The sequence below is a fragment of the Fundulus heteroclitus genome, chromosome 12, assembly GCF_011125445.2.
Source record: "Fundulus heteroclitus isolate FHET01 chromosome 12, MU-UCD_Fhet_4.1, whole genome shotgun sequence".
Lineage (NCBI taxonomy): Eukaryota > Metazoa > Chordata > Actinopteri > Cyprinodontiformes > Fundulidae > Fundulus > Fundulus heteroclitus.
In genome coordinates, this window is record NC_046372.1 from 24,588,774 (window position 1) to 24,614,091 (window position 25,318).

Genomic DNA, 25,318 nt, shown 5'->3' on the forward strand with positions numbered 1-25,318 from the left:
CTTTAGGTACACAACTTCTTGAATTTTTTTGCACTTACCCATCCATTGCTTCTTTTGTGTACATTTTTATTCCTTCGCTCCATGATATGTTGCTCTGACTGAGGAATTTAGGCGTTAGCGTCCCCTGAATTGGGCCCATTATGGGAACCGGACAGTTCTGAGGCGTCCATTCATTCAAAGCTCAGACTGAAAATGCAGAAAGGTCAAAAAGTCTGTGGTGGAGCAGACCCGGGTGTGAATCCCGGTCTGTGTTTATGTTGCAATGCTCTGCTGGCGACCCCTGCACTGCAAAAAGGGAACTAAAAGTAAGTAAAATGTTCTTAAAATTAGTATATTTTTCCTTGATTTGAGCATGTAAATAAGACTATTTGCCAGTGGGATGAGTATATTTTACCCCTAAAATAAGATAATTAGATACCCTGCACTTGAAATAAGATGATGGAGATGAATTGTTCTTATTTTAAGTACAAATATCTTATTCCATTGGCAAATAGTCTTATATACCAGCTCAAACCAAGGAAAAATATACTAATTTCAAGAAATTTTTACTTACTTCTAGTTCCCTTTTTGCAGTGTGAATACAGTGCAAAAATTGAAACTCTGTCCACCCATCCATTTTCCGACACGTTTATACCTGCTATGGTTGTGAGGGGTGCTGGTGCCCATCTCCAGCTGTCAACGGGCGAGAGGCGGGGTGCACGATGCTAGTCTGTCGCAGGTCAACACAGAGACAAACAGGACAAACAACCATTCATGCACACCCACACCTAAGGCCAGTTTAACCTAACAGTCGTGTTTTTGGACTGTGGGAGGAAGCCGGAGTACCCGGAGAGAACCCACGCATGCACAGGGAGAACATGCAAACTCCATGCAGAAAGACCCAGAGTTGGATTTGAACCCAGGACCTTCTTGCTGCAAGGCAACAGTGCTACCCACTGCGACACTGTGCAGCCAAAATGGAAATTAATCATTTAAATTGTCTAGAAATCAGTGTATTTTTTGAGCAGGTAAGACCATCTTTGAGGTACACTGCAAAAACGGAACTAAAAATAAGTCAAATTTTCTTGAAATGAGTGTATTTGTCCTTCATTTAAGCAGGTAAATGAGACTATTTGCCAATGGAATGAGATTGTTGCACTTAAAATAGGAACAACTCAACTCCATAGTCTTATTTAGAGGGCAGAATATCTAAATATCTTATTTTAAGGGTCGAAATACTCATTCCATTGGCAGATAATCTTATTTACCTGCTCAAATCAAGGACAAATACACTAATTTCAAGAAAATTTGACTTATTTTTAGTTCCGTTTTTGCAGTGTAGAGTATCTTTACCTCAAAAATAAGATAAGATATTCTGGACTTGAAATAAGATGAGGTAGATGAGTTTTAGAGGTGAAGATATTCGTTCCATTAGCAAAAAGTATTATTTATCTGCTCAAATCATTTCAAGAAAATTGTATTTTTAGGTCCCTTTTTCCAGTGTACAAAAGCAGAAAGGTCAGAGACTCGGGCTTTAATGCATAAATCAGGCTGATTTTGTAATTTCTATACTTTTGTGTTGTAATGAAAACATGTTCCTCTTATCAAATCTGCAGTACATTTTCCCCTTTGTGTGTTAATACATGTTTAAATAGGCGGTAATATCGGAATGAGTTAACCTAGACCTTAAAAAAACTGAAATTGTTATTGCCCATGAAAAGCCTGATTAGTGCCTCCCTGAGCAATGATGCAGGAAATCCACAAGTACTGCTCAAAGAAATTTATGAGCAGAAATTCAGCCTGACTCACAACACGATGATTAAGTTTTGGTCATAAAACTGGCTGAAAACTGGTTCCTTAAGCAAGTATTCTTCTTTATCATGGGGAAGTTTATATTTTTTTCAATTTTGAGCTTAAAAGCAAGTATTTCAGCATCTTCAAACTGTTATGTAGTGTGGGCTGTACTGTGGGAAAGTTGTGAACTTCAGTAGTTTAAGTCTAAAAACACTTCAGTCACACGGCAGACCTGCAAATATTTAGCTTGCTTAAGTTATTAAGCAAGTAAAATTGGTTTTCATTTAGGTCTTACATTTAAATTCTTGTGGTTTTAAGAGGCCAAAATGAACCTTTTTAACTCAGAGCTCAAACTAACTGGGTCTGGGTCATACACTGCAAAAAAGAGCTAAAAGTAAGTAAAATCTTCTTGAAATGAATGTATTTGTCCTTAATTTCAGCAGGCAAATAAGATTATCTGCCAATGGAATGAGTATTTTGATCCCTAAAATAAGATAATTAGATAAACTGCACTTGAAATAAGATGATGGAGATGAGTAGTCCTATTTTAATTGCAAAAGTCTTATTACACTGGCAGATAATCTAATTTATTTGTTCAAATCAAGGGCAAATAGACTCATTTCAAGAAAATTTGCTTGCTTTTAGTTCCTTTTTTTTGCAGTGTATTAAAGATGTTCCGGGCAGCTCCTGCTCCTGTTTGGCACCGACCCGTTTTAATGCATCTTCTTCGACTCTAACTGCTTTGGTAGGAAAAAGCCGGAGCCCGTCCGGCAGCCAAGGAGAGCGTCGGCATGCTCTGCATCCCGCTGAGCAGCTCGGAGCTCCCCACCTGACAGCTGCTTGTGCTTTCTCAGGAAAAAGAAAACGCTCACATCTCCAGCCGCAGCTTCGCACATTCACTCTGCCCTGCAAGCAAATCTGAATTTTTCCGCTCACTCCATTCGCTTCGTTAAGCTTTTAAAAATAACATTTCTAACAAATGCATTCTTTCACAATGAGATTTTATGAGACTTTTCTCTTTCTTTTTTCCCCTTTAAGAATATTTTATGCACGATAGCAAACACTTTACTGTCAAAACCAAAACAAGTTCTTACAAGAGGCACTTCAGTTGAATGTCGTGTTTGATTCTGACAGTAAAAAAAAAAGCCGATCTGACTTTGAAATGCATAAAAACATTCTTGTACTAGTTAAATATTGCCTTCAGAGAAAAGAAGTGCGGCACAAAGGTCAGATTTTCCTCAGAAATAGCCACCTGCTATTGATCTTTATGCGATAATTAGAAGCATGAAGGTAAAAACGCAGCAGAAGAGCAACACAGCTGTGGAGGCCTCCTGTTGCGAGGCTTTTCGCCGGCTGTAACGAGGCGTCGGGCGCTGCTGAGTGCAGCTTAACGAAGCGCCTTGTTTAACATCCCTCTTGCCTTCAATGCTGCCGTTTCTCTCTGCAGCGGGTGGCTGCAGCACCATGCTGCTATCATCCAGGAGAAAAAAAACAACTTCTGACAGTTTTTCATACGTTCTCAGCAGCCGTTTATGGCTTTAAGACGTGGTCCAAACGCTGAAACACTTTTTATATCTTAAAACAGAGTGGTTGAAGGTCTGCAGTTGCCTAACAGCTCATTCATTTGTATTTCCAGCCGCCAAGAGTGCTGACCCTTGCTCCATTGACCTTAGAGGGCCGTGGCAGCCTGGCCCCCATCACCAAGTCGGTGCTGCACGTCGACGACCCCGACAACCCCGCTGACGTCCTGGTCATGGTCCTGGAAGCGCCGCGCCACGGCCGTCTGACCCGCCTCCATGGAGGCCGTGCGCTGGGCAGATTCAAGCTGGAGGAACTGTGGAGGGAGCAGATCCAGTATGTCCACGACGGCTCGGCGGCGGAGGAGGACAGCGTGGTGCTGCAGCTGAACGACGGGCACAGCTACAGGAACGTCCTGCTGCAGGTCCGGCTCGTTCACAAGGTGAGAAGGAACAGATGCATGCTTCCAAAAACCTTAGCATTTAACCTTCAGTAAAACTGAGGGAATGCATTTATTAGTTTTTTTATGTGTTTCTTCTGCAACGTCACAAAAACTGAATCAATATTTTCTAGTTGCAAAGACAAAATGCAACAAAAATAATCCCAATAGATGACAGAGCTCAGCTAAATATCTCCATGCACTTTGATTCAGATACTACTTAAAATGCATTAGAGTCCCAAAACTGACATTCTTTCTCCCAGCAAACACTGACATTATGACATTTTAGTAAAATACAACACAGAATCCAGTTAAAACCACTCTTTTGCTTGATTTGAATTTGAATTCCTCTCTTTGGCTCCTGGAAACTAAAAAAAAGGGGAAAAAAACACACAGTATGTGTTTTAAACACATGCCATTCCCCCCCCCCCCCCCCCCCCCCCCCGCCCGCTCCTTTTAAACAAGTACAAAAACAACCTTTACAGGAACAGAGAGGAAAAACAAAACTATCTATTTTCAGGCTGCCACTCCCCGGTGGATTTGAGCCTTTCCATTACCATTCGAATGTCGCTGGGTCACAGAATATTTGAAAAGCCTGGTTTCAGTGTGAAGGCAAGCATGTTGCTGCTGTGCTCTTATTACTCGGAATAGCTGCAGCGTTTCCCTGCTGCTTCGGTGTTCATATAATATTGCCACAACCACAGATATCGTTTTCTCACAATCTGCAAAATATCCCTCTGAATTTAGGGCTTTTCTCCACCACCAGTTGCAGCATTGCTTTGGAGGAGAATCAAGTGTCAAGAATCTTGTCATTAAGTGTTACCATAATGACATTTTTGTTGAGACAGACACCGGCTCAGAATGCACATAATTGCACACAACATGCCGACACAACAAAATAGGGCTGAACAATATTTCAATAACGATTTAGTTTTTCTTCCTTTTGCGTTCTAGCCATGTAGGTTAAAATCAGTCATTACATCCTCCCAACCAATCATAACGCAGACCCAGGAACCAAGCTCCGCCCCCTTCAATGAGTTCAGAGAGCACACATTCTTTTTTTAAAAACAGTTTTTGTAAAAAGGTGGTTGAGTTTGAATTCAGTGTTTTTTGGTCTTTATCTAAAAATCGGTTGATAAGAAACGCCATAAAATGGCCAGGGCTGCACTTAAAATATATGTTGATAATCAATATCGAGCAACATGATTTCTATTTTATCGATACGCTTTTTTTATATATCGTCCTGCCCTACAAAAGACATGATTTTTCCAAGCTTTTTTTTTCTAAATAATGAAAACCATTTAATTATTTCTGTTACCTTTTTCGCAGTGTGAGAGAACAGCACACCACTACGTTTCCTGTCCTCCACAACCACTTTAAGTATGCTCGGCGCTCTTTAAAGGAGCAATGAGCGATATTTCATTATTTTACGTAGAAAGAACTAACAAAAAGTGATGTAAAGAACTAAAGGTGTCTTTTTAGATGGACTATGGCAGGACGTCACATGCCGTGTCTGTGTTGTTCTAAAGTCTCCAGTTTACAAAGCCGGGCCAGCCGTGCGTACGTGCATGTGAACAGCTGCCGCTCAGGGCTTAGCCCCTCCCTGCCCATAAAACGCCACCTTCAGAGCAAGTAGGAGCAAAATGGCGGAGAGCATGCCCAGGGGATAGAAACGTTCGCTTGCTAACAACATTAAAAAGAGTTACTTACTTCTTCACTGGAAATGTTCTTCTGAATATTGCTCTGCATTTATCCTTTACAAATATGCACATAGGAAGCGGATATAAGGGGCAAGGGTCAACAGGCATCCTAGTGGTGAAATTTCACTTATTGCTCCTTTAAGCAGACCAAGACAAGTCCAGCGGCAGACCATCATGCACTAGAGATCAACCGATACACGGTTTTTAAGTCTGATACCTATACCGATTATTCTGATATCAGTTAAACCGATACCCCATATGTGCTGCCGATTTTTTAAAAATTTTTTTTTTTGGGGGGGGGGGGGGGGCAGATTCTTGAGGCGGATATTGTTTTTTTCTGCCTGCCATTTCCATGATAAAAATGATAACAAATGCTACACAAGTCTCAAAACATGGATTTAAACCAGCTAATATTAGCTTTAGCTTCAGTTCAGTAAAAGGTCCACCACAAAAACTTGCATCCTATGGTAGCTCTTTGTTTTGTTACAGCAAAAAATACAGCTTCTTTAGTTCAATGGGGAGAAGGAGGAGAAAAAAACACTGATTAGTGTATAGATGTTATTTAATGTAAAGTTAAATGCTGTACCCATAGTCTCCATGGTAGCTAGCTGGAGATCAGACGTGGGTTTTTAGACACAGAAAGAGACACACACCTCTGTCTCCTGCTCACAGTGAGACAGGGACAGACTTTCAAAAGCCAGATATAGCTAAATTAGGCCGTTAAAACTATGTCAAAAGCTGAAAATGTACCCTCACTGTTGTTGGCATCCAGTCTTACATTACCATGGATGGAGTGGCAATGTTTACGCTTCATGTGATCTCGTGGCATGGCTGCTGAGTGCGCTAATGGATCTACAAACACACAAAAATTGCAAATATCGTCCAAAAATATCAGCCGGCTGATGTATCAGTTGCCCTCTGTCATACACGTGCGGTTAAAAGCAAATATCTGCATCAACTGTATAAATGTCCTTAGGTCTTTGCACTACATTCAGTCATTAACCTGCTGACTGTGAGCTACATTGTACCACCAGCAGCAGCAGGCAAAGTGGCCGAAATGTCTTGCCCAAAGAGATAAGATTGAGACGGATGGAGCGGGGGTTCGAACCGGCAACCTGCAGGTACAGGACGAGCTCCTTGCTCCTGTCACCCTGATAGAAAATGTGTCACGATACCGAGGAGTTGTGCTTTTGGACTTGTTCTTCATCCCCCTGGGATTGTGCTGTCTTTAGTTGTTTATTCTTTAGCCTTTGCTTCTTCTTTATCTTGTGATTTAGTTTAATTCTGTTTGTTCTTTCTGCATCATTTTGGTATTATTGTCTGTTTGAATTCTTACAGTGTTCCCCTCTTTCTGCTCTGTCTATTACTCTCCCTCACACATCTACCTTCATTGCTTTCACCTGGCTCCCGTAATTATCTTCTCTCCGCTTGCTCTCCACTGTTCTTCTCTACCCCCCCCCCCCCCCCCCCATCCACATTTACACCTCCTGGTCTTCATTCTCATTTGTCGGAACCACCATTATCTCACCTCACATTTGCTTCCCGCCTTGTCAACTCTTTAAGACATTGGTTTCATTCATTAAAAACTAAAATATAATTTCATCGCGCGGCTCCCAAGCTTTCGTCTGCACTTGGGTCCACCATTGTCCTCAGAAATCGTGACGAAGGGAGAATAAACCTTTTTTCTCACTGATTGACAAAACAATCAAACTGAATTTTTACAGATTTCTTTTTTGTTTTTAAGTCGGTTGGAATTACCAAAATTATTTATATTTGCTAAATGCCAGAATAATGGGGCGGAGAATTTCATTAACTGTCGGGATTTACATCCACAAAGATTAGATTCATCCGTTCAAATAATTATGCAGTTATAACGACCGTGGGAAGGTCCAGCGATCAATTAGTTCAGGATAGAAACCAGTTCTGGGTTGGAGGCAAATTAACACCAAACTAAAAGAAAATAACCTTATGAGATTCTGGGGTAAGCTGCTAGGAGAGAGTCATTGTCCACAGCGAAACAAGTCCTGTGCTGAAATGGAATGAACATAAAATGCTGCACTCAGGAACATTTATTTTTAGCGATGTATCCTTTAGTCTGAATGCTCTAAGCTTTGGGCTGTTAGCCGTTGTGAACGTTGTTGCATTTGAAGGAAAAAGGGGTAAATCGTTCCAAATGTGAAGCATAGGGGTGGCAGCATTACACAGTGGGGGTCGGCGACTGCAGGAGGGGTTGGTTATTTCAAAAATTCATGGCTTTATGAAGAAAAAACATTATATAAAAAAAATGTAATCTTCATGAGCCAGGAAGATAAAACTCGGGTCTTCCAGTGATCATAAGCCAGGAGTGTTCAAAGTGGAGCTGAGGGCCATTTGTGGCCCCTTGAATGATTTTGTGTGGCCCCCAATTACAGTTTAAGAATGATTTAGCCCAGAGGTGCAGATGCTTGACACAGTTGGAGGTTTTTTACAGACAAGTTAAACTCTTCTTACAATTGACAGTTCTAGGTCAAACACAAAGTTTTAAAGCTATAGTTGGTAATCCTGTTCAGAAATACTTGTTGTTATACTGGGTGAACTGGTCCTTCCATCCTGAAAGTACTAAATACATTATGTATTCAGAAAAGGGAGGTTAGATCTCTGTGGGAGCTGCAGGCCTTTAAAAACTGACCAATCCCTGCCAATCGGTCCAAAGGGCAGGGATTGGTCAGAGTTTTGTTCCTGTTCTCACCCCCCTCTGTCTGTCTGGTTCTGGGTTTATCACCTTATTTATTGGTTGTTCCACATGCCAAGCATGCTGAGGCGCTCATGTAACGCCAGTGTTCATGCTCTTTCCTTGTTAATTTCCGCTTCCTGGCAGCGCACACACACTTCTAGTATTTATGTATCCAGTTAGCTTAGCGGTTAGCTTAGCGGTTAGCTTCGGTGTTAGCCCTTCATTGTAGCTCCGCTGCTCTCATCATAGACTTTGAACATGACTGAGAGTCGCAAGAAGCAAACTGCGTTCATGTTTATGAGAAGAAGAGGAAGGCCTCAGTAGAAAGAAATAAGACCAGAGTGGACTTGGGAGATTTTTTTCACGCGATCTCCCTGTAGAGCGGAAGCGCAGGTAAGACGATCTTGAACATGCGCAGTTATTAAAAAAAAAAAAAAAAAACTTCCGGAAAAATCACAGACGCTTCCTTAAAAATTACTTTTTATATTTTCTTTAACTTTTAAGATTAAGAATCTTTATTGTCAATGCACAATCGTACCCCAGTTTAAACGAGTAGAGAGAAAATAAAGTAGGGCCTAAAATGGAGCCTTTAGCGTCACCAAAACTTACTACCCAGGGACCTACAGCCCTAAAGACCTCCTTCAGTAGTCTGGAGGGAATACTGTCACCTGGTCGGGATGAAAGGCCTGAGGTGTTTCAGACATCTGAGAGATAGTGGCAGGCTCTAAATGATCTAAAACAACCAGAGACACAGGCGACGCTGCAGGATCAGGGTTGCCAAATAAGGGTAAAACCCTGACAGCACTCCCTTTGTCACTGTTTAACAAAACATCTGAGACCTATTCATCTCCGTCCTGCAAGATGCAATGTGACAGACTCTATATGCAGCAAACTCTTCCCTCTGATTGGTGTCGTTGGTCTCTGTCCAATCCCACGCAGCAAACCTTCTGTTTTTATCAGCAGATGTTCATAATTTGCACACAAACAAATCCTTAATGCAGCTTTTTTCCTCCTGCAGACACAAATTCCTAAAAAATAAATCCCTCAAGATAAGTTTAATTTACAATCAAAAATGTTTTGGCCCTTAGTGATGTCCAGTTTAAACCATGAAAATAACACATGTATCACATTTTTTTGTCAGTATGAAGTGTTAATTGTGATTTTTAAAGGATTGGATATTTTGTTTGACAAAGATCATCTTTTTTAGATGCTGGTCATTTATAATATAACGGCTTCAGTTAAAGCCGTCAGCTGCGTTTCAAACATCTTGACACGAGGTGCGTTCCTCTGGACGCCTTTTAATTGCATCAACTTGAGCAGTCATCACTCTGCTACCATCCGACATGTCCTCACAACATGCTCTGCTGACTTTATCCCTGGAAATAGTTTCCTGGAGGCGCTGACAGATCCCTGTGGCCTCACTGCTAAAACAAGAAAAGGAAAAAAAAGCACCGGCCGAGTCATTACAATGGCAGCTGTCATTGCTTCTGGTGAGTGTTTCATCACAAGGACGCCATTATCTTGCAGCAGGCGTCGATCCCTGCGACCAAACGGTGGGGCTTGCTGCAGGTAGAGGGGATGCTTGGGAAGATGAATATTCCTGCATCGTCCTCGTTACTAAGCGAGCTGAAGGCACAAAACGAAGCAGGACTGATTTTTATTTTTTATTTTAGGCTTCTGATTCCACCAGGACAACATCCCACTTCACTGTTGGCTGTTTAAACTTGTTTTCCTTGTTGCAGAGAAACTTTTTCCTCTTGTTTTTTCTGCTCACGCAGTCAAAACAGTTTGATTTTGGAGGGCAGCTCTGTTTGTCTGGTTGTGTGCAGATGGAGCGCTTCAGGCTAAACTCCTCTGCTGCTTTTTCCCCCTCTGTAAATCAATAACATCCCACTCGCGCACTCACTCACACATGGCAGTATTAATTTACTGTAAAATGTCCTGATTCTGCAGTCTGTCACACCTTCCAGCCATGCAGGACGGGCAGGATGATGGAAGGCCGAAGGAATGTCCTCGGTTTGTGTCCACGGCTTTTGGATAAGATCCCAGTCTGGTCACCGTCCCTGCCTCCTGCCTGTTGCCTGATTATCACGCCGTAAACTATGGAAAGGAAAACAAAAGCAGGAAGAGAGACGATCTCTGTGGCGTTAATGGCTCTAATCACTGGTGTTGTTGGTTAATTTAAAGACCTTTTAAAGTTGTAAGTAATTTTTTTGTACATATATACTGTAATAATGTCTCCAGGCGCTCTGGCTTCCTAAATGTACTCATGGTTAGAGCAGCAAGAAGGTCTTGGGTTCAAATCCCCAGCCTAGGGTCTGTCTGCATGGAGTTTGTAATTGAAATGAAAGTCTGGGTACTCCAACATCCGCCCACAGTGTAACGATCAGAGGCAGGAGACCCAGAATTCAACCAGACCAGCAGAGGTTCAATACAGGCTTTTTATTGACAAAAATCAAAATCGGCAACAAAAAGCGAACATGACGGTCGCACCAAAAAGACGGCAGAAAAACAAACAGTCCAACAGGGCAGGAAAAAGCAGGTAATCGGCAGAACAGGATTGTTCAGATCACTGGAGGGAACAGGGTCAAACTCCATAAGCAAAAACAGAAACAGAATATTTGCTGGAGAAGACTCACCCGTAAACTCAACAAGACGGTCTGGCAATGATGTCTGGTCTGAACGCAGCTTATGTGGAGGTGGGAGCAGGTGAAACCGGAGAGAGGTGATAGCAGGAGAGGTGGAGTTAGGAAGGTGTGCGGAGTAAGTGATCAGACCAGGCATCAGTGCCGAGACCCAAACATGAACTCAGGAGCAGGCCAGAGACAGAATGTAAACAATAACTGGACTAAACGGGAAAATAACTCAAAACAGAGAAAACTAAACAGTGGGCAGAACACAAGTTATTGCACACAGTCCAAAAACCATGACTGTTGATTGGTTAATTGGTCTCTTAATTGGCCTTAGGCTGGAGTGTGTGTGCATGGATGTTTGTTCTTTGACTCTGTGATGGACTAGCATCCTGTCCAGGGTGCACCCACCTCTCATTCAATGACTGCAGGATATATGGACCAGAACCACAACACACACACACACACACACACACACACACACACACACACACACACACACACACACACACACACACACACAGTCATAATATTTTACAGATGCCTACACCCTCAGCGGGGGAAACTAGCAACAGGACAGAGAACCTTGTGAGTTGATCCTTGAACCAACTTTTTCTAAAAAAGATGGCAGGGTCCAAAACAAAGGCCCTCTGATAATTAACCATCTCCGATCCACGACAAATAAATATATTAGAAACCATTTCCAGATCATCCTAAAAAAAAAAAAAGGCTGACAGCAACAGGAAGGAAGTTTCAGGCAGTTGATCTTAAACTGCAGTAAAATATAAATCCCAGCAACTAAAGATCGCTGGGATTCAAACCCAGGACCTTCTTGCTGCAAGAAAAGAAGGTCCTGGGTTAGAAACCCGGCCTGGGGTCTTTCTGCATGGCCTCCCTGTGCATGCATGGGTTTTCTCCAGGTACTCTGACTTCCTCCAACGGTCCAAATTACCGTATTATCCAAACTATAAGTCGCTCCGGAGTACAAGTCGCACCAGCCATAAAATGCATGATATAGAAGGAAAAAACATATATAAGTCGCACTGGAGTATAAGTCGCATTTTTGGGGTAAATTTATTTGATAATATACAACATCAAGAACAGACATGTCATCTTGAAAGGCAATTTTAAATAAAAATAGAACGGGAGGCAACAACAGGCTGAATAATTGTACGGTTAGCTTACGCTACATGTAAACTGAGAACGTGCCTGGTATGTTAACATAACATATTAAAAGCTATTCAGATAACTATAGCATAAATAACATGCAAAGAAGTTAACCAAAGCGCCCGTGTCACTCCAAATAACTAAACTCTAGTGAAATCTTCATCCTCGGTGTCACTTTCAAATAACTCCGTTAACTCCGGAGGTAGAAGATGCGGCATTTCCGCTTTTACGTTGCTTACGTCTGATTCAACACAGGCCTAGAGCGCCCTCTGGCGGTTTGGTGGGAAAATAACAGGTGTAATGATATACCGGTAAAAATGTGTAATAATTTCACACATAAGTCGCTCCGGAGTATAAGTCGCACCCCTGGCCAAACTATGAAAAAAAACTGCGACTTATAGTCCGGAAAATACGGTAGGTTAATTGGTCTCTCCAGATTCTCCTTGAATATGAGTGTGTGCGTGGCTGTTTGTCCTGTGTGTCTCTTCATCTTTATTAAGACCCGACTGTCATCGCAGGAATTCTAGCAGAACCGGGCCGAAAGGGCAAAACCAGCTGGAGCCACACTGTATCCTGCACTGAACCCATGTCTTGATCAATAAAAGGAGTCTGCCGAGAGATAAATAATGGCCCTAAAATGTATAAATTTAATGAAGTCTTCCGGCCACACATGGTCGAAACCACAGCTTGTTTGTTAAACATTTGAGATGTTTGCCCAGATCTCGTGGGAGTCTCTGATATTCAGAACCTAATTAAAGTCTGCCTGTGTGGACCTGCCATAATGCCAAGCTGTCTTTTATGGATTTACGCTCAGAGCATCCAGATGGAGAGGTTGTTTTAGAGTGTATACAAACAGAAAAGGTTGCATAAGATGAGAGAGGATTCCTAAATCTGGATGTAAATGCTAGTCCCTCTCATTGATCCCTAATAAAACCCTCCAGGGTGTCATTAAGCGCGTGAATATTTAGTTTTCATGATTGTGGCACCTTCTGACCCATCGTCCCACAGCGGCGTCCAGGTTCTGCCGGGTACGGAGTGCTCCAGGAAAATCGGATTACGCCGCTTTGGCGCAGGAGGTTAATCGGGCCACAATGATCCCCTGATGGATGGACTTCCTGTGGATGGAGCCTGAGAGGAAGCCCTGCAGAATAGAAAGCAGGACCCCAGGCTTTCAATTTCTGTCACGGAAAAGTCTTTGAGCCTCATAAAGACCCCGGGGCTCATCGGTCTCCCAACAGACATTGAGGGGAAATAAACGGTTTCTTTTCTGATCAAACGTCCAACTTTATAAGGGGGGGGGGGGGTACTTCAGCTCTGTTGTCAAGGAGATGATGGAGGCTGAGTAGGTGAAGCTCAACCTCCTGCTGACCGTTTCTCTTTCGTCTGTCTGAAACATATTATCTGCTTGATCTTTCCACAAGTTGCAGCTCAAAGTTTCTATAGCCTCTGGAAGAGCCGTTTTCTTCCTTTTAAAGAAACAAATCCAGGATAACGCAGTGCATTTGAAAAAAAAGCGTTGCAGAAAATGCATCAACGTTTTATGTAAGCCTTAAAGATTCCAGTTGTAATTGTACAAAGAATAAACAGCAAGAGTCAAAAGTTAGACCCAGCAGAAGGCAATAAAATGACCTGGGAAGAAGTTCCTCTGCTGGTGGGTAAAGCTGTTTCTATTGGACCAGGTGTTGGGTTTTTTCCAGTTATAGATTGATTGAATAAAGTAACAATACAAAATTTGCTTAGCCTAAAAGCTACTGCCCCAGAAATACCCCCCACCAACGTTCCCGTCCCTCACCTGTTGGCGCCACAGATGGATCATACCGACTGAAAAAACGATGTCTCAGACGTCAATGACTATCCATCTCTGCTGTTAAATATGATGCAGACTGAATTTACAGGGTACTTTCTGGTACTCCTCTAGGACTTGGTTTACTTCCTGGAACCTTTTGCACTCTTTCCCAACACCTACAGAATATCCTACAAGTTAGTTTACTTTCCTGGAAGTCCTGAGGTACTTTCCTGAAACTTACAGAGTGCTTTCCCTGACGTTGTTTGGTAGAAGTTCTAGACTTTAGACTTTAGACTTTATTAGGTCCCCCAAGGGCAATTCATTTGCAGCAAGTAATAAAAGTAGCTGTCACATAATCACACAAACAATACAGACAATACACAGCAACAGAAGGATTACAAGCGACTTAAAAGAGTTAAAGGAGATCAATCTAAAACACACATTTGCAAAAAAATAAACGACTGGAGCTAAGACTTGAGGTAAAAACTGAGGTTGAAGTTAAAATTAAAGATAAAGTGCAGCAATTAGTTAGCGACCTTATCTCAGGTCCTGATTTAAAAAGCCAGTGACTGTAGGGTCAAAAGAGTTTTTCAGTCTGTTGGTCCGACACCTTGGTAGGGCGTATCTCCTACCTGAAGCGTGGGGCTTTAAACTCTTTGTACAGGTGGGGCGTGGGGCTTTAAACTACTTATGGAGAGCTTAGAGTACTTTCCACAAAGGTAAAGTGTTCTGAGATACCTACTTGAAGTAGAAGTTAGAGGGTTCTTATTCGCTTGCCTAAAACTTTCCTAGAAGGATTTTTTTTCTATGAAGTTCCAAAGTATTTATCTAGAACTTAACTTCTTTCCACAAAGGTAAAGGGTTGTTTTGTTTCCCAGAGGTTCTCAGATACGTACCTAGAACTTACAGAGTAGTTTTCTAGAAGTTAGAATAATGGACTTGGAATAAACATGGCACTTACCTAGAAGCTACAAGTTACTTTCTTGATAGTTTACTCCTTAGTAATAATGCTAAAGCTTTGAGGGTGCTTCCCTGGGGGTTCTCATGGTACTTTGTAAGAACTTGACCAAACCAAATGTCTTTGAGACTTAGACTTAGACTTTCTTTATTGTCATTTTGTATGCGCAGAGTGGATACAGAACGAAATTTTGTTTTCATACAGCTCAAATAAATTGCAGTAACTCTACAGGATACGTTGCTGTGAATTTACAGTACAGGATTAAAATGCAGTAATAAATTGCAGTAATTTACAGGATAAATTCCAATTGATTTCCGGATAAAGTGCAGCAGTGATTTAACAGTAGACTTACAGGTTACTTCCCGGAACTTGAAAGATACTTTCTCGGGCGTTGACTGGGATGAAATCCAAGGGTTAGGCCGCATAATTTGACTTTTTACTCGCCTAATCATACAACCCTGTGAAGATCCATGCCATTCCTGGAGGGTACGCTCTAGATTTAGGCAGATTAACCTTTAAGTAACTCCTCAGTGCTGTAAGTTAGCATTTGTTTTTAGGGTTTGTATAAAGTACCTGGCTTAATCTTTTAAGGACAAAAGAAGAGCCCAATTCTGAATGATTTCCCTTTATCCTGGGGTAAGATATTGCTTTTCCCGTAGGGACGCATCCTCTTGAGTCCCCCCCCCCCCCCCCCTGCTCTCGCTCTCATAGTAGATACCACTCTGAATAGTTTCAGATTAAATTGAAATGTCTTGCCAAAAAGAATTGAATCATCATTCTGCGGCGTTCAATTTCCTTCTGAGAGGTCCGTGAAATCGTCCTGTTCAGCCGTGCCCCACTGGGGGTGTGAAACTCTGTCATTACAACAGCGTGACCGTCCAGGGCGGCAGCCAGCTGATGTTTTATGGATGACTCCGACTCCTTCTCTGCACAGTCATTTATTTCTGTTTTTGTGGACGGCAGCCAAAAGCTCGGCATCCTCTCGGTTTAAAATCTGTCTGGAAGCCCTTTAAAGGTCTCCTATTACACATGGTTCACGCGTACCGCGGCTGAGGATAATACATATATTCTTATTTATTATAGTGCTGGAACAACATTTGTTTTACATGATGCAGAGGCGTATTCCTTCAAAGCTAAACTTTAAACCAGCCAGGAGCCTTCTGGGGTCTTTGAGGTCTTGCGACTAAAATGATTGAAGTTTCTTCTCGTGGGAACAATTTCTCCACAGAGCCGTGCACCGGGGCGTGATGTGACTGGAAAATTCGGTCATTCTGAACCATTGTTCTTCTGCAAGATAAAAGTAAAACAACCTTCTCAGCTCTTGGTGAAAGTTTTCCTGGATGCTTTAGAGAAATACTCGTGTCTCTGGCGGACCATGGCAGGCGTCTTAAGAATAATAAGAAGAATTCCTTTACTGTCCGCAATGGAGAAATTCGGGTGTGATAGTGGGAAAAAAACACACGGACAGTTATACACAATTATTAGCAATGAAAAAAAAAGAGAAGAAGGGAAAAAAAGAGCAAACCGCTATTATCTAAAGTTGGTTCTAAATAAACACCAAGAGTAGAAGATAAGAGTAAATACCAGAGTAACTATTGAACAAAGGAAATGACAGTGAAAAAAAAACTCCAACCTATTTACATAACACACCATAATATAATATGCAGCATTCCCAGCTAATGCGAGTGCACATCACTTTAGTATTTGGGAGCAGCATAAACAATTAATGGTTGTGGAATGATTAGTTTCACAGGTTTCCTCTCTTCCTAATTTTTTCCCACTTTCTCTGTATCCTCTGCATTGAGTCCACTTAAAATGACATTAGGCAAGTTTGCGTTCTTTTCTCCTTCATTTGCATGAGCATCTCATTAGCTATTTGCACCTGTTTGACGGAGATTAGACCGTTTATCTGACGGGGCAACTCAAATCTCACGTGGATCAAAGCTCATTAGCTTTGTGCGTTATCCAAGCAAGGCCTGGGAAATTAATAAATACGGTTGCGACTGCAGGTCAGAATAAAATCTGAGGAACATATTAGTTAAAAACCAGGCTGGGTCCCTCTGACCTGCTCTATCCTGAGCCTCTGGCTCTAAATGTCCTTGAAAGCTCCTGGTGTTCATCCTGAGAGAGCTATTATCTCCCAGATGACGCGTTGCTGTGAGTTAAAAGCCTGCCATGCTGATGTATGTGGTTTCTTTTTCTGTGCCGCTCTGCTTTCTTTCACGGCCTCTGTGAATCAGTGTGATTTGGATCAGCTGAGCAGCAGGCTGGAGTGGTCTGCAGGTTGTTATCTGCAGGTTTAGATTCTCATGCATGAAACACTCTATCTGTCTCTCACACACATCCAGACCTTTTGGATGTTTTACCACCTTTTCCCAGCACAGTGTTTATCCGATAGCTCGGGTTATTTCCTACTGTAAGGTACCCGAGCATCTGCTTTTATCTTTTGCTTAAGGCGAAACGCAGGAATAGCTTGTTGATAAAAACCCACCCAGGTGTTCAATATGGATGACTGGAACTGCCATACAAAAATTGCCATCAATATTTATTGTTTCCTTTATCTGCAATTTACTGTCAGATGACTATTTATATAATTGCTCTTTCATTTTCAGGCCAATCAATATTTTTTTTCTATTCCTTAAAATATTTTTTACATTTGTATTATTTTCCCTTTTCTTTTTTTCAAAAATGGTTGATTCATTCATTATATTACAATAATAAAGGTATATTTTAAATGTACTGTATTGAAAACATTTATAAGGAGCAAGGAGAGCATTAATCAGAGCAGCAGCCAAAGGGACCATAGTAACTCTGGAGGAGCAGCAGAGTTTCTACGGCTCAGGTTGGAGAATCTGCTGACGGTGCAACTATTAGTGATGCACTCCACAAATCCAGCCTTTATGAAAAGGGTCTCAAGAAGGAAGCATTTTTTGAAAGGAGGCCATAAGATATTTTGCACAAGCCATGAAGGAGACGCAACAGAAATGAGGAAGAAGGTTTTCTGGTCAGGTGAGACCATAAAAATCACAGAGAGATGGAAAGTTAGATAGAGGTAAATACGGGACAACTCTGGGCAAAACCTGCAAAAAGCTGCAGCTTGAGCTACTCTGCAAATAAGAATGGGGGAAAAAAAATTCAGTCTTCAGATTTTCATAGCTGCTACAGTTGAGATGAACCCCAGACGGACAACTAGAACTGCAGAGAAACTTGGTTTAACTTTATACCACTTTATTCTATTTCTTTCTGCTTCACGATGGTCTGTCTCCTAAAATCTCAATAAGCTAACAAAGCAGCATGAGAACCCGTGAGCAGGTATTGAATACTTTTGCAGGGCACTGTTTAAAGTCGACCACGTGAAGAAAAGCAGCATATTCCCAGAGAAAATGACGTCCGGCTGCTTTTCAGGTGAAGGAGCGGCGCAGATGGCAGCTCGTTACCTGCACAGGTGGACGGTGCAATTTGAGCCATTTTATTCCCTGTTTCCATTTAATGGGATATAGTTGATGATGATGCATGTGGCCACTGAGCAATGAGCATTTAGAGTTTCTATCAGGAAAAGTTGATCATCGTGAAGCACTTTGTGTCCTCTATAAAGACGGACTGCCGGCAAAATGCCAGGATTTTAATCCAGCGGGAAAATGATGGAGGAAATCTCCAGAACAACGAGGCTGTGTTGTCTGAAAGGGTCAGAATACCTGAGGAGATGCAACAAAGGACTTTTCTGATTTATGATCAATCCACAACCTTGAGTCAGGTTTCTAACCGCAGTGCTCGATGCAGTCAACACCATACCTGAACTTTGGGAGAATATTTAGTGTTTTATTACTTTATATTTGTCTGGAACAGGTTGTGGTGTCTGTGCTGTTAAAGTTTCTCGCAGTATATTACAGGTTAGATTCTCTGACACGCGGGGTTTCTGCTTCAGCTATTTTTATTTAGACAGCAGGGTGACAAAGCGAGTTGAAGGTCTAGATTCAAACCGCCATGACAGCATTTTTTATTTATTTAGCTTTTCTTTTCCAAACAGAATAGCCTTGAGCGACAATGAATCATCAGCAATCTCTAGGAGCCCTCTACATCTAGCCCTGCTCTTTGTTCGCAGGCAGTGGGATCGATACGGCATTACAAAAATAACCCTGATTGTAAAGTTTCAGGTCACAGATGAGAAAGTGAACTTTCTCTTGTTTCTGGTGCGCAGAGCTGACGACAGCTCACTGCTCAGATGCTGCTGACGTGCTGCATAGAAAAGCTCTGGGGACTCAAAAGGAGAATAGCAGAAAATAATGCAAAGTAAAAATATCACGTCCTCGAAGGATTAGAGCTGCCGTCAGGCCGCATGTGTGAAGATTCCTCAGGTTGTTATGGTGAAAGGCGGACGTCTGGTTAACGTAAGCCTGACTTTTGATTAAATGACCTCCGTCTGACTCTGACCTGTTTGTTCTCCCAGCCTCAGGACTCGCCTCAGCTGGTGTCTCTGCCCATGACCTGGGTGAAGGAGGGCGGCATGGTGTGCCTCAACAAGAAGCATCTGCAGACCGACTTTAAGGGCGTCGGCGCTGACGACATCGTCTACACCATCCTCGCTTCAGATGGACAACCGAAATATGGTACGAAGACTCGTGTCTCTACTTTCATTTTTCCCACAAGCAAACTCTTTAAAGAATTGGGGCACAATGTCACAGCTGGAATATATTAATGTCCTTTGAAACCCAGCTTTCTTCACGCTTCAGGACAAACAGAAAATATGGTTCCAAGTTATTCAGGACGCTGTTTATCACACAACACTCGTCGGGTTTGATGTTCTACTCCTTACTAAAAAAAAAAAAAAAGACGGCCTTTGTTGCATCAGATGTAATATTGTTTCATGCATTTTTCTAAATTTCTACAGAGAAACTAGCAGCTCTTATTTGATAATTCACTCCTTTTATGAAAAGAAAAAACAGTTAATTTGGGTCATTTCTGTTTGAAGATATGTGACTTTAAGATATTCATATTCCTTATACAGACCTAAGAGTTTTCCTTTTTTTTATTCAGTTTCAAAGTATTTTAACTTGACCATAATGTTAGATGTGTTAACACTCTCAACCCTTTTAAGGTTTTTTTGTTTTTTTTATTTCGTTTATTTAACTTCAATTCAATTCAATTTATTTATATAGCGGCAAATCATGAAACATGTCATCTCAAGGCACTTTACAAAATCAAGTTCAATCATATTATACAGATTGGGTCAGATTATACAGATTGGTCAAAAAGTGTCCTATATAACCAGGTCTGGATCTCATTTTCAAGGGGGACCCGGGCAGAAATCTGCAATACACTACAACCTGGTTACAAAAATAAAACCAATTAATACATATGCACAAATATAAAACAATAAAAACAATTTAAAAGCAGTAACAGGAAATAAGGTTTATTTCCAGTAAATTATCAAGATCTAATTTTCCTTTTAACACTGGCAGCTGTTTCTATAAACTGTGATACTGAAATACAATTTTTTCACATATTAATACGTGTTAAATCCTTCTCTAAAAGCAAACCACATGTTATTCTAGATGCAGCGTCTCTCATGTTAAGGATTTTTTTATGGTGCCCGTTTTTTTAAGCTCCTTACACTCCATGACTAATTTAGAAATATTCGACACGTTGATCTCCTCCGTCCTCCGTCCAGGGGAGGTGGTGCTTGTGTCCATGCCAGCGGACGGCCCACCAGAAGGCTGGGACCCCTCCCTGATCGACGACCAACGCTTCACGTCGACGGCATCTTTCACCCAGCAGGACGTGAACGACGGCACCGTCTGGTACCACCACTTTGGCTCGAGCTACGACAGCGACTCCTTCCAGTTCCAGGTCAGAGCTAATCCTCCACCTGGGAATGGTGTGATGGCGTCTTCCTGCTGAAAACTGGAAAACCGGGGTCCTTGCTGGTTGTTCTGCTGACTGATGTTTTGCTAACTAACCCTTGCAGCCTTGTGTTTCTCGCATTTAAACCTCAAACCTACATCTTCATTAACACAGCTCATACACTACTACACGTGTGACTCGTTTACTGAGAAATAAACTGTCAAATGTTCAATTTAATACTATCATACTATAAGTATTTATGCAATGTCCAGTTTGTTGAAAACCATCTAATAACCAAAGCTGTCCTGGTTTCTGCTCCAAGTTATATTCAAGACATGCTTCCAGCTTTAAAGCATAAATGGAGACCAGCATCTTTATTTTCTGTCTACCAGGTGGATGCATCTAAAGCACGGCATTTTTTTATGCATCTAAAGCAAAGACTACAAAAGATTCGCCCATCAAGGACGCGTTAAAAGCCCTACAATAAACACATAATTTGATGCGGCAGCATAATTTCACACTGAAATGTTTTCAAAAAGCCCATTAATTCAGTAGTGAAAAAAAATCCCATTGTAAAGAAGTTGTTTGGTACAAAATTAGCCGTGCCTTGTTGTTCATACAGTCTCCCTTCTCCTCCGGTCTTCTCACCCAACATCTGGGAAGGTTGGAGCACACAGAGAGATCTCTGAAAACGTCGCTATATCGTCCGGATAGATCTGATGCTCTTTCTGCTTCAGCTCATCCTGCTGGTTATTTACAAAGTTTTAGGTCTTGTGAATGAGACGCTAAGCAGGTTGACTCTGTGTCTGGTTGAGCCTTTCTGTGTTGATTTAGCCACATTTTTAAAAATACTGCCGAAACACCCGAAGATGACCTGTTTTAGTTTAATGACAAGACAAAATACACAAGAGTTTGATTTAAAAGATCCGGGTTTTTCAAAGGCTTTTGTTAAGGATTATGAGATTACAGAGACAGTTATCATGGAAAATGACAGATAGATAACAGACTCTGGAGACACAGAGCCTGACATACTTAGATTGATTAGGGGAAGACGTGTCGGTTTGGACACGTCTACATTATAGTATGATCTTCTCCACCAATGTGATGAACAGAACGCAGATATAATACTGGGCACACAATGGGTCCTACTTAGTGTCTGTGTGAGGAATGAATGGGGCTCTCTGGCATCCGGATATCTACCCGTCACGTTGTTGTGTATGAGAGCCCAGTACTGAAGCTGTAAACATCCCTTTGCCTTTTATGGTAAATATGGTAAAATATAGTTTCTGTTTCAGGAGTCTTTTTATCCCTACAGAAGTCTACAATAGGAAACACCACATTATTCAGAAAAAAAAAACCTGAGCTGACCGCAGTACGGTCGATTCTCCCCACAGCATCACTGATCCTCCACCACATTTACTGTGGGCTCTAGGAGTGTTTGTTTCTGAAACGTTTGATCGTCATTTCATCTGACCAAAGCACAGCGTCCTAGTTAAAGCCTCAGGAGACTCTACCAAACTCCACATGTTCTGGTGTCACTCCCAAACATCTGGTTGGTGTGTAAACGGCCCTTTAGAGATGTGGTGACACTCTTGTTTCAGCCTGCCTTGGTTACCACTCACGTACTTTCCAGAGGCACTAAAAGTCATAGTTGAAATGTTTAATTGGACTTTGGTTTGGGTTGCGTTTAGTTTATTCTAGTGAAAGGTTGTATTTTTAATGCATGGATTAAGATCTGTGTAATTTGGTGTCTTAAAACTCAGCACCTTAACCTCTCTGACATGTTCTTCCCTTCAAATATCAATATTCATTCTGAGCTTGGCTTACTTTGCATTCCTCCGGTCACAAAGCGAACCAAATATCAAAACCCCTTTTGAAGTTTTTCAGCAGAAGATGATTAAAAATGTAAGCTGGTAGTAAAAAAAAAAAACTGCAGGGGAAAAACAACAAATCCAAAGAGGAAACAGTGACAAAGACTCATGCTGTTGTTTACTTTGACTTTATGCTCTTTGTGGTGTTTTCTGGAGTTCAAACAAAGTTTACCACCACCGTTCCTCTCTAGGAGAGTCTGACCTTTCCACCACATCGCCCTCTTACTTCTGTATCCCACAATCAATCTTTTTTTCACCTTTAACTCCCTCCTCTGGTTTCTTTTTTCTTTCCTTAAAACTCTGTGAAACTGTGTTGTTCAAAGAAAAAATGCCCCTTATGTGAAAAGCTTTAGTTTTTACACTGCACTCAGTGTGTCTGTAATGGAAAACGAGAGGATGAGGGAGAATTTCCTCCAGCTTAATGCAGATGAGACAGAAATCATCATATTTGGTGCCAAAAACGTTAGATTGATGTCAGCGCTCAACTAATCTCATCAGAGTCCAACAACCACAGAGCATGAAGGAATGGATGCAGAGTCTGATCTGAATTTTGACAACCGCAAAAAGTCTTTCACTAAATCAGCTTATCTTAAAAGCATTGCCACAACAAAGGGTTTGTTGTTAGAAAATGTCTGCATGTCTTTATTTACAGCTGGTTAGATTAGTGCAACAGTCGCTGTTTCCATCCAGTTATCATGCAAACTTTGAGCAAACTTTTAAAATGATGCAAAAAAGAAAAAATAATTTAATCAGGCTACGCAAAACGTAACTTCGCCAGAAGTTAATGTTATGTCCGGCTGTAATAAGCAGGAAGTAGAGGTTAAAAACTAGCATGGAGCACACATCCGAGAAAAATTGAGGTGTTTAGGGATGTGTTGATGACAAGTGGTAATTGTTCTGTTATGTCAACTAGCAACAGCGATCTTATATGTAGTCTGGAGACGTAGAGAAAGAAATGCATTTGATTGTGGGAATATCTGGGAAGACTGCGACAAAATGTTACTTATTCGGCAAATGTGTTTCCCATTTTGCTTATTAAATATTTTCCAGAAAAGCCAAAAACCACCTTAAGCAAAGTTATTTTGAATTTTGCCATTTGCATTAACCTTTTCTAATGCATTACTGCAAAATGTGCATAAAAACATTAATGGTAGAGCGGCTATTGTCTTTATTGGTCTCTTTTGAAATAGCAATCAATCAGGCAGCTGCAGCGTATCCAAAATGCTGCAAAATGAGTCCTGACCTACATCAGGAATATGGATCATATCAGAACCAGATCTTAAAGTAATAATAGTATAATAATAGTAGTAATAATGAAACTTCGTGCTTCACATCAGTACAGCAGCCTGCCACTAACAGCCGTCTGTTTACGGGCTGCTGCTCTTTTGCCAACATAAAATACCAAATGGTGCGCTCTGTTTTGGGAACCCTGAGAGCTCTTATGTGATTGGCTCAGGAACCAGGAAGTAAACACGGACCACACTCTGAACTGCAGTAGTTCTGGGCTGTACCATTTCAGGAACAAGGAAGTAAACACGGACCACACTCTGTACTATTTGGACTGCTCAGGTCCTCGGAGACGTGCTCAAGCAGGAGTTCCAGAACCAGAACTAAACAAGGCGAGGCACCATTTAGTCTCCATGCTTTGAAACAAACTGTTGACGCCATCAAATCAGGAGTGAAGCATTTTGGTTTATAGCTGCTTTTGGTCAAACAACCTAATAAACTGCTTTTAATATCTGTATTTTAACTTTTTTTCCCAAGGCTTTTATGCTTTATTTTCTTTCTGTTTCCTCAGAACCAGTGCACTGAGCTGATAATCCTACAAAGATTTATATTGAACGTCAGTAATGCAGCCACATTTTTTGCAGATTGGCTCTAAATCTAATAAAGTCCCAGTAATGCAGCATTAATAGGTGCTTTTCACCTTCATTAGACAAACAGAAGAGGCAGCCTAAAGCTCATAGCAACACCTAATTATCTTTCAATGCCTCAAAGCTAGCAGCAATAGCTTTCTAAGTTATCAGAGAAAAGGAAATGTCTAACGTTTTGAGTTTTGTGAAGTTTATCAAAGCATAGATTTCAGCTCCTTCAGTCATGGTAGTTTGGTGCTTCTTTTCTCATTCTTTGGTATTTTTTTTGACTGTTGTTACAAGAGTGTAATTACCAAGGCAGTCGAGGTGGGGGTTGACTTTTGGTAACCTGTTAGCAGACCTATACAGCCATTAACTTTAGTAAACCCAGGCCCCATCCACATGGGAGCGAGATTAGGTGTATCTGCAAAGCTATTTTGTTGTCTAGGCTGTACGTCCGCATGGATCCGCTGGTTTGAGGGACCTTAAACCATAATTTTTGAAACCGGATCCCAGAGTGGATTAATTTCAAAACGCTGGTTTCATGTTTCCATGTGTACGTGTGAGCCTAATTGTTCCTTTAAGCCAAGCCAATAACGACCCTAACGACTCCTCGTTACAGAGGAGTGGACCAGTTTCGGTTTAATCTGCTGGCTTAATGGCTTTAATGACCGCCCATTACTAAGGGGTGGACCTGTTTTGATTGAATCTGCATGTTATCTAAGCCATTACAAGGCCTTTGTTGGACAATAGTATAAAGCTTGTTACTCCACATTACTCCAGACTTTTTGAATTGAGAAAGCTTCCGGGAGAGGAAGCGAAACGTCTTCAACTACGGAAAACAAGTCCAGTTGCTTTGTTTTTTACTTTTTTTTTGGAACGTGAGAGCCTCGTGTTTTCTGAAACGATGGCGCCGTAGTTTTGCCTCTCTCTGTAATCCAATGCACCTCCCTCTCACAAATAACAACAAAGATGGCGCCCTCTGGTGTTGCGTTCAGTCTAAGACAAATATTGGCTTTGTTATGGCTGCGTCCTCTTTTCTAACGAGCCTGCCAACCCACATTAAAAT

The 25,318-nt window shown here is 41.5% G+C and overlaps 1 protein-coding gene across 1 annotated transcript in view; it reads left to right on the forward strand.

Annotated features, from left to right (window-relative positions):
* fras1 (Fraser extracellular matrix complex subunit 1) overlaps positions 1–25,318 on the forward strand; it is a gene marked incomplete in the record, with an annotated part of 388,110 nt that overhangs the window by 263,836 nt on the left and 98,956 nt on the right. Inside the window, 2 exon segments of the mRNA XM_036144334.1 lie at positions 19,132–19,291; positions 20,353–20,531. Of these exon segments, the coding sequence (XP_036000227.1) occupies positions 19,132–19,291; positions 20,353–20,531 (339 nt within the window).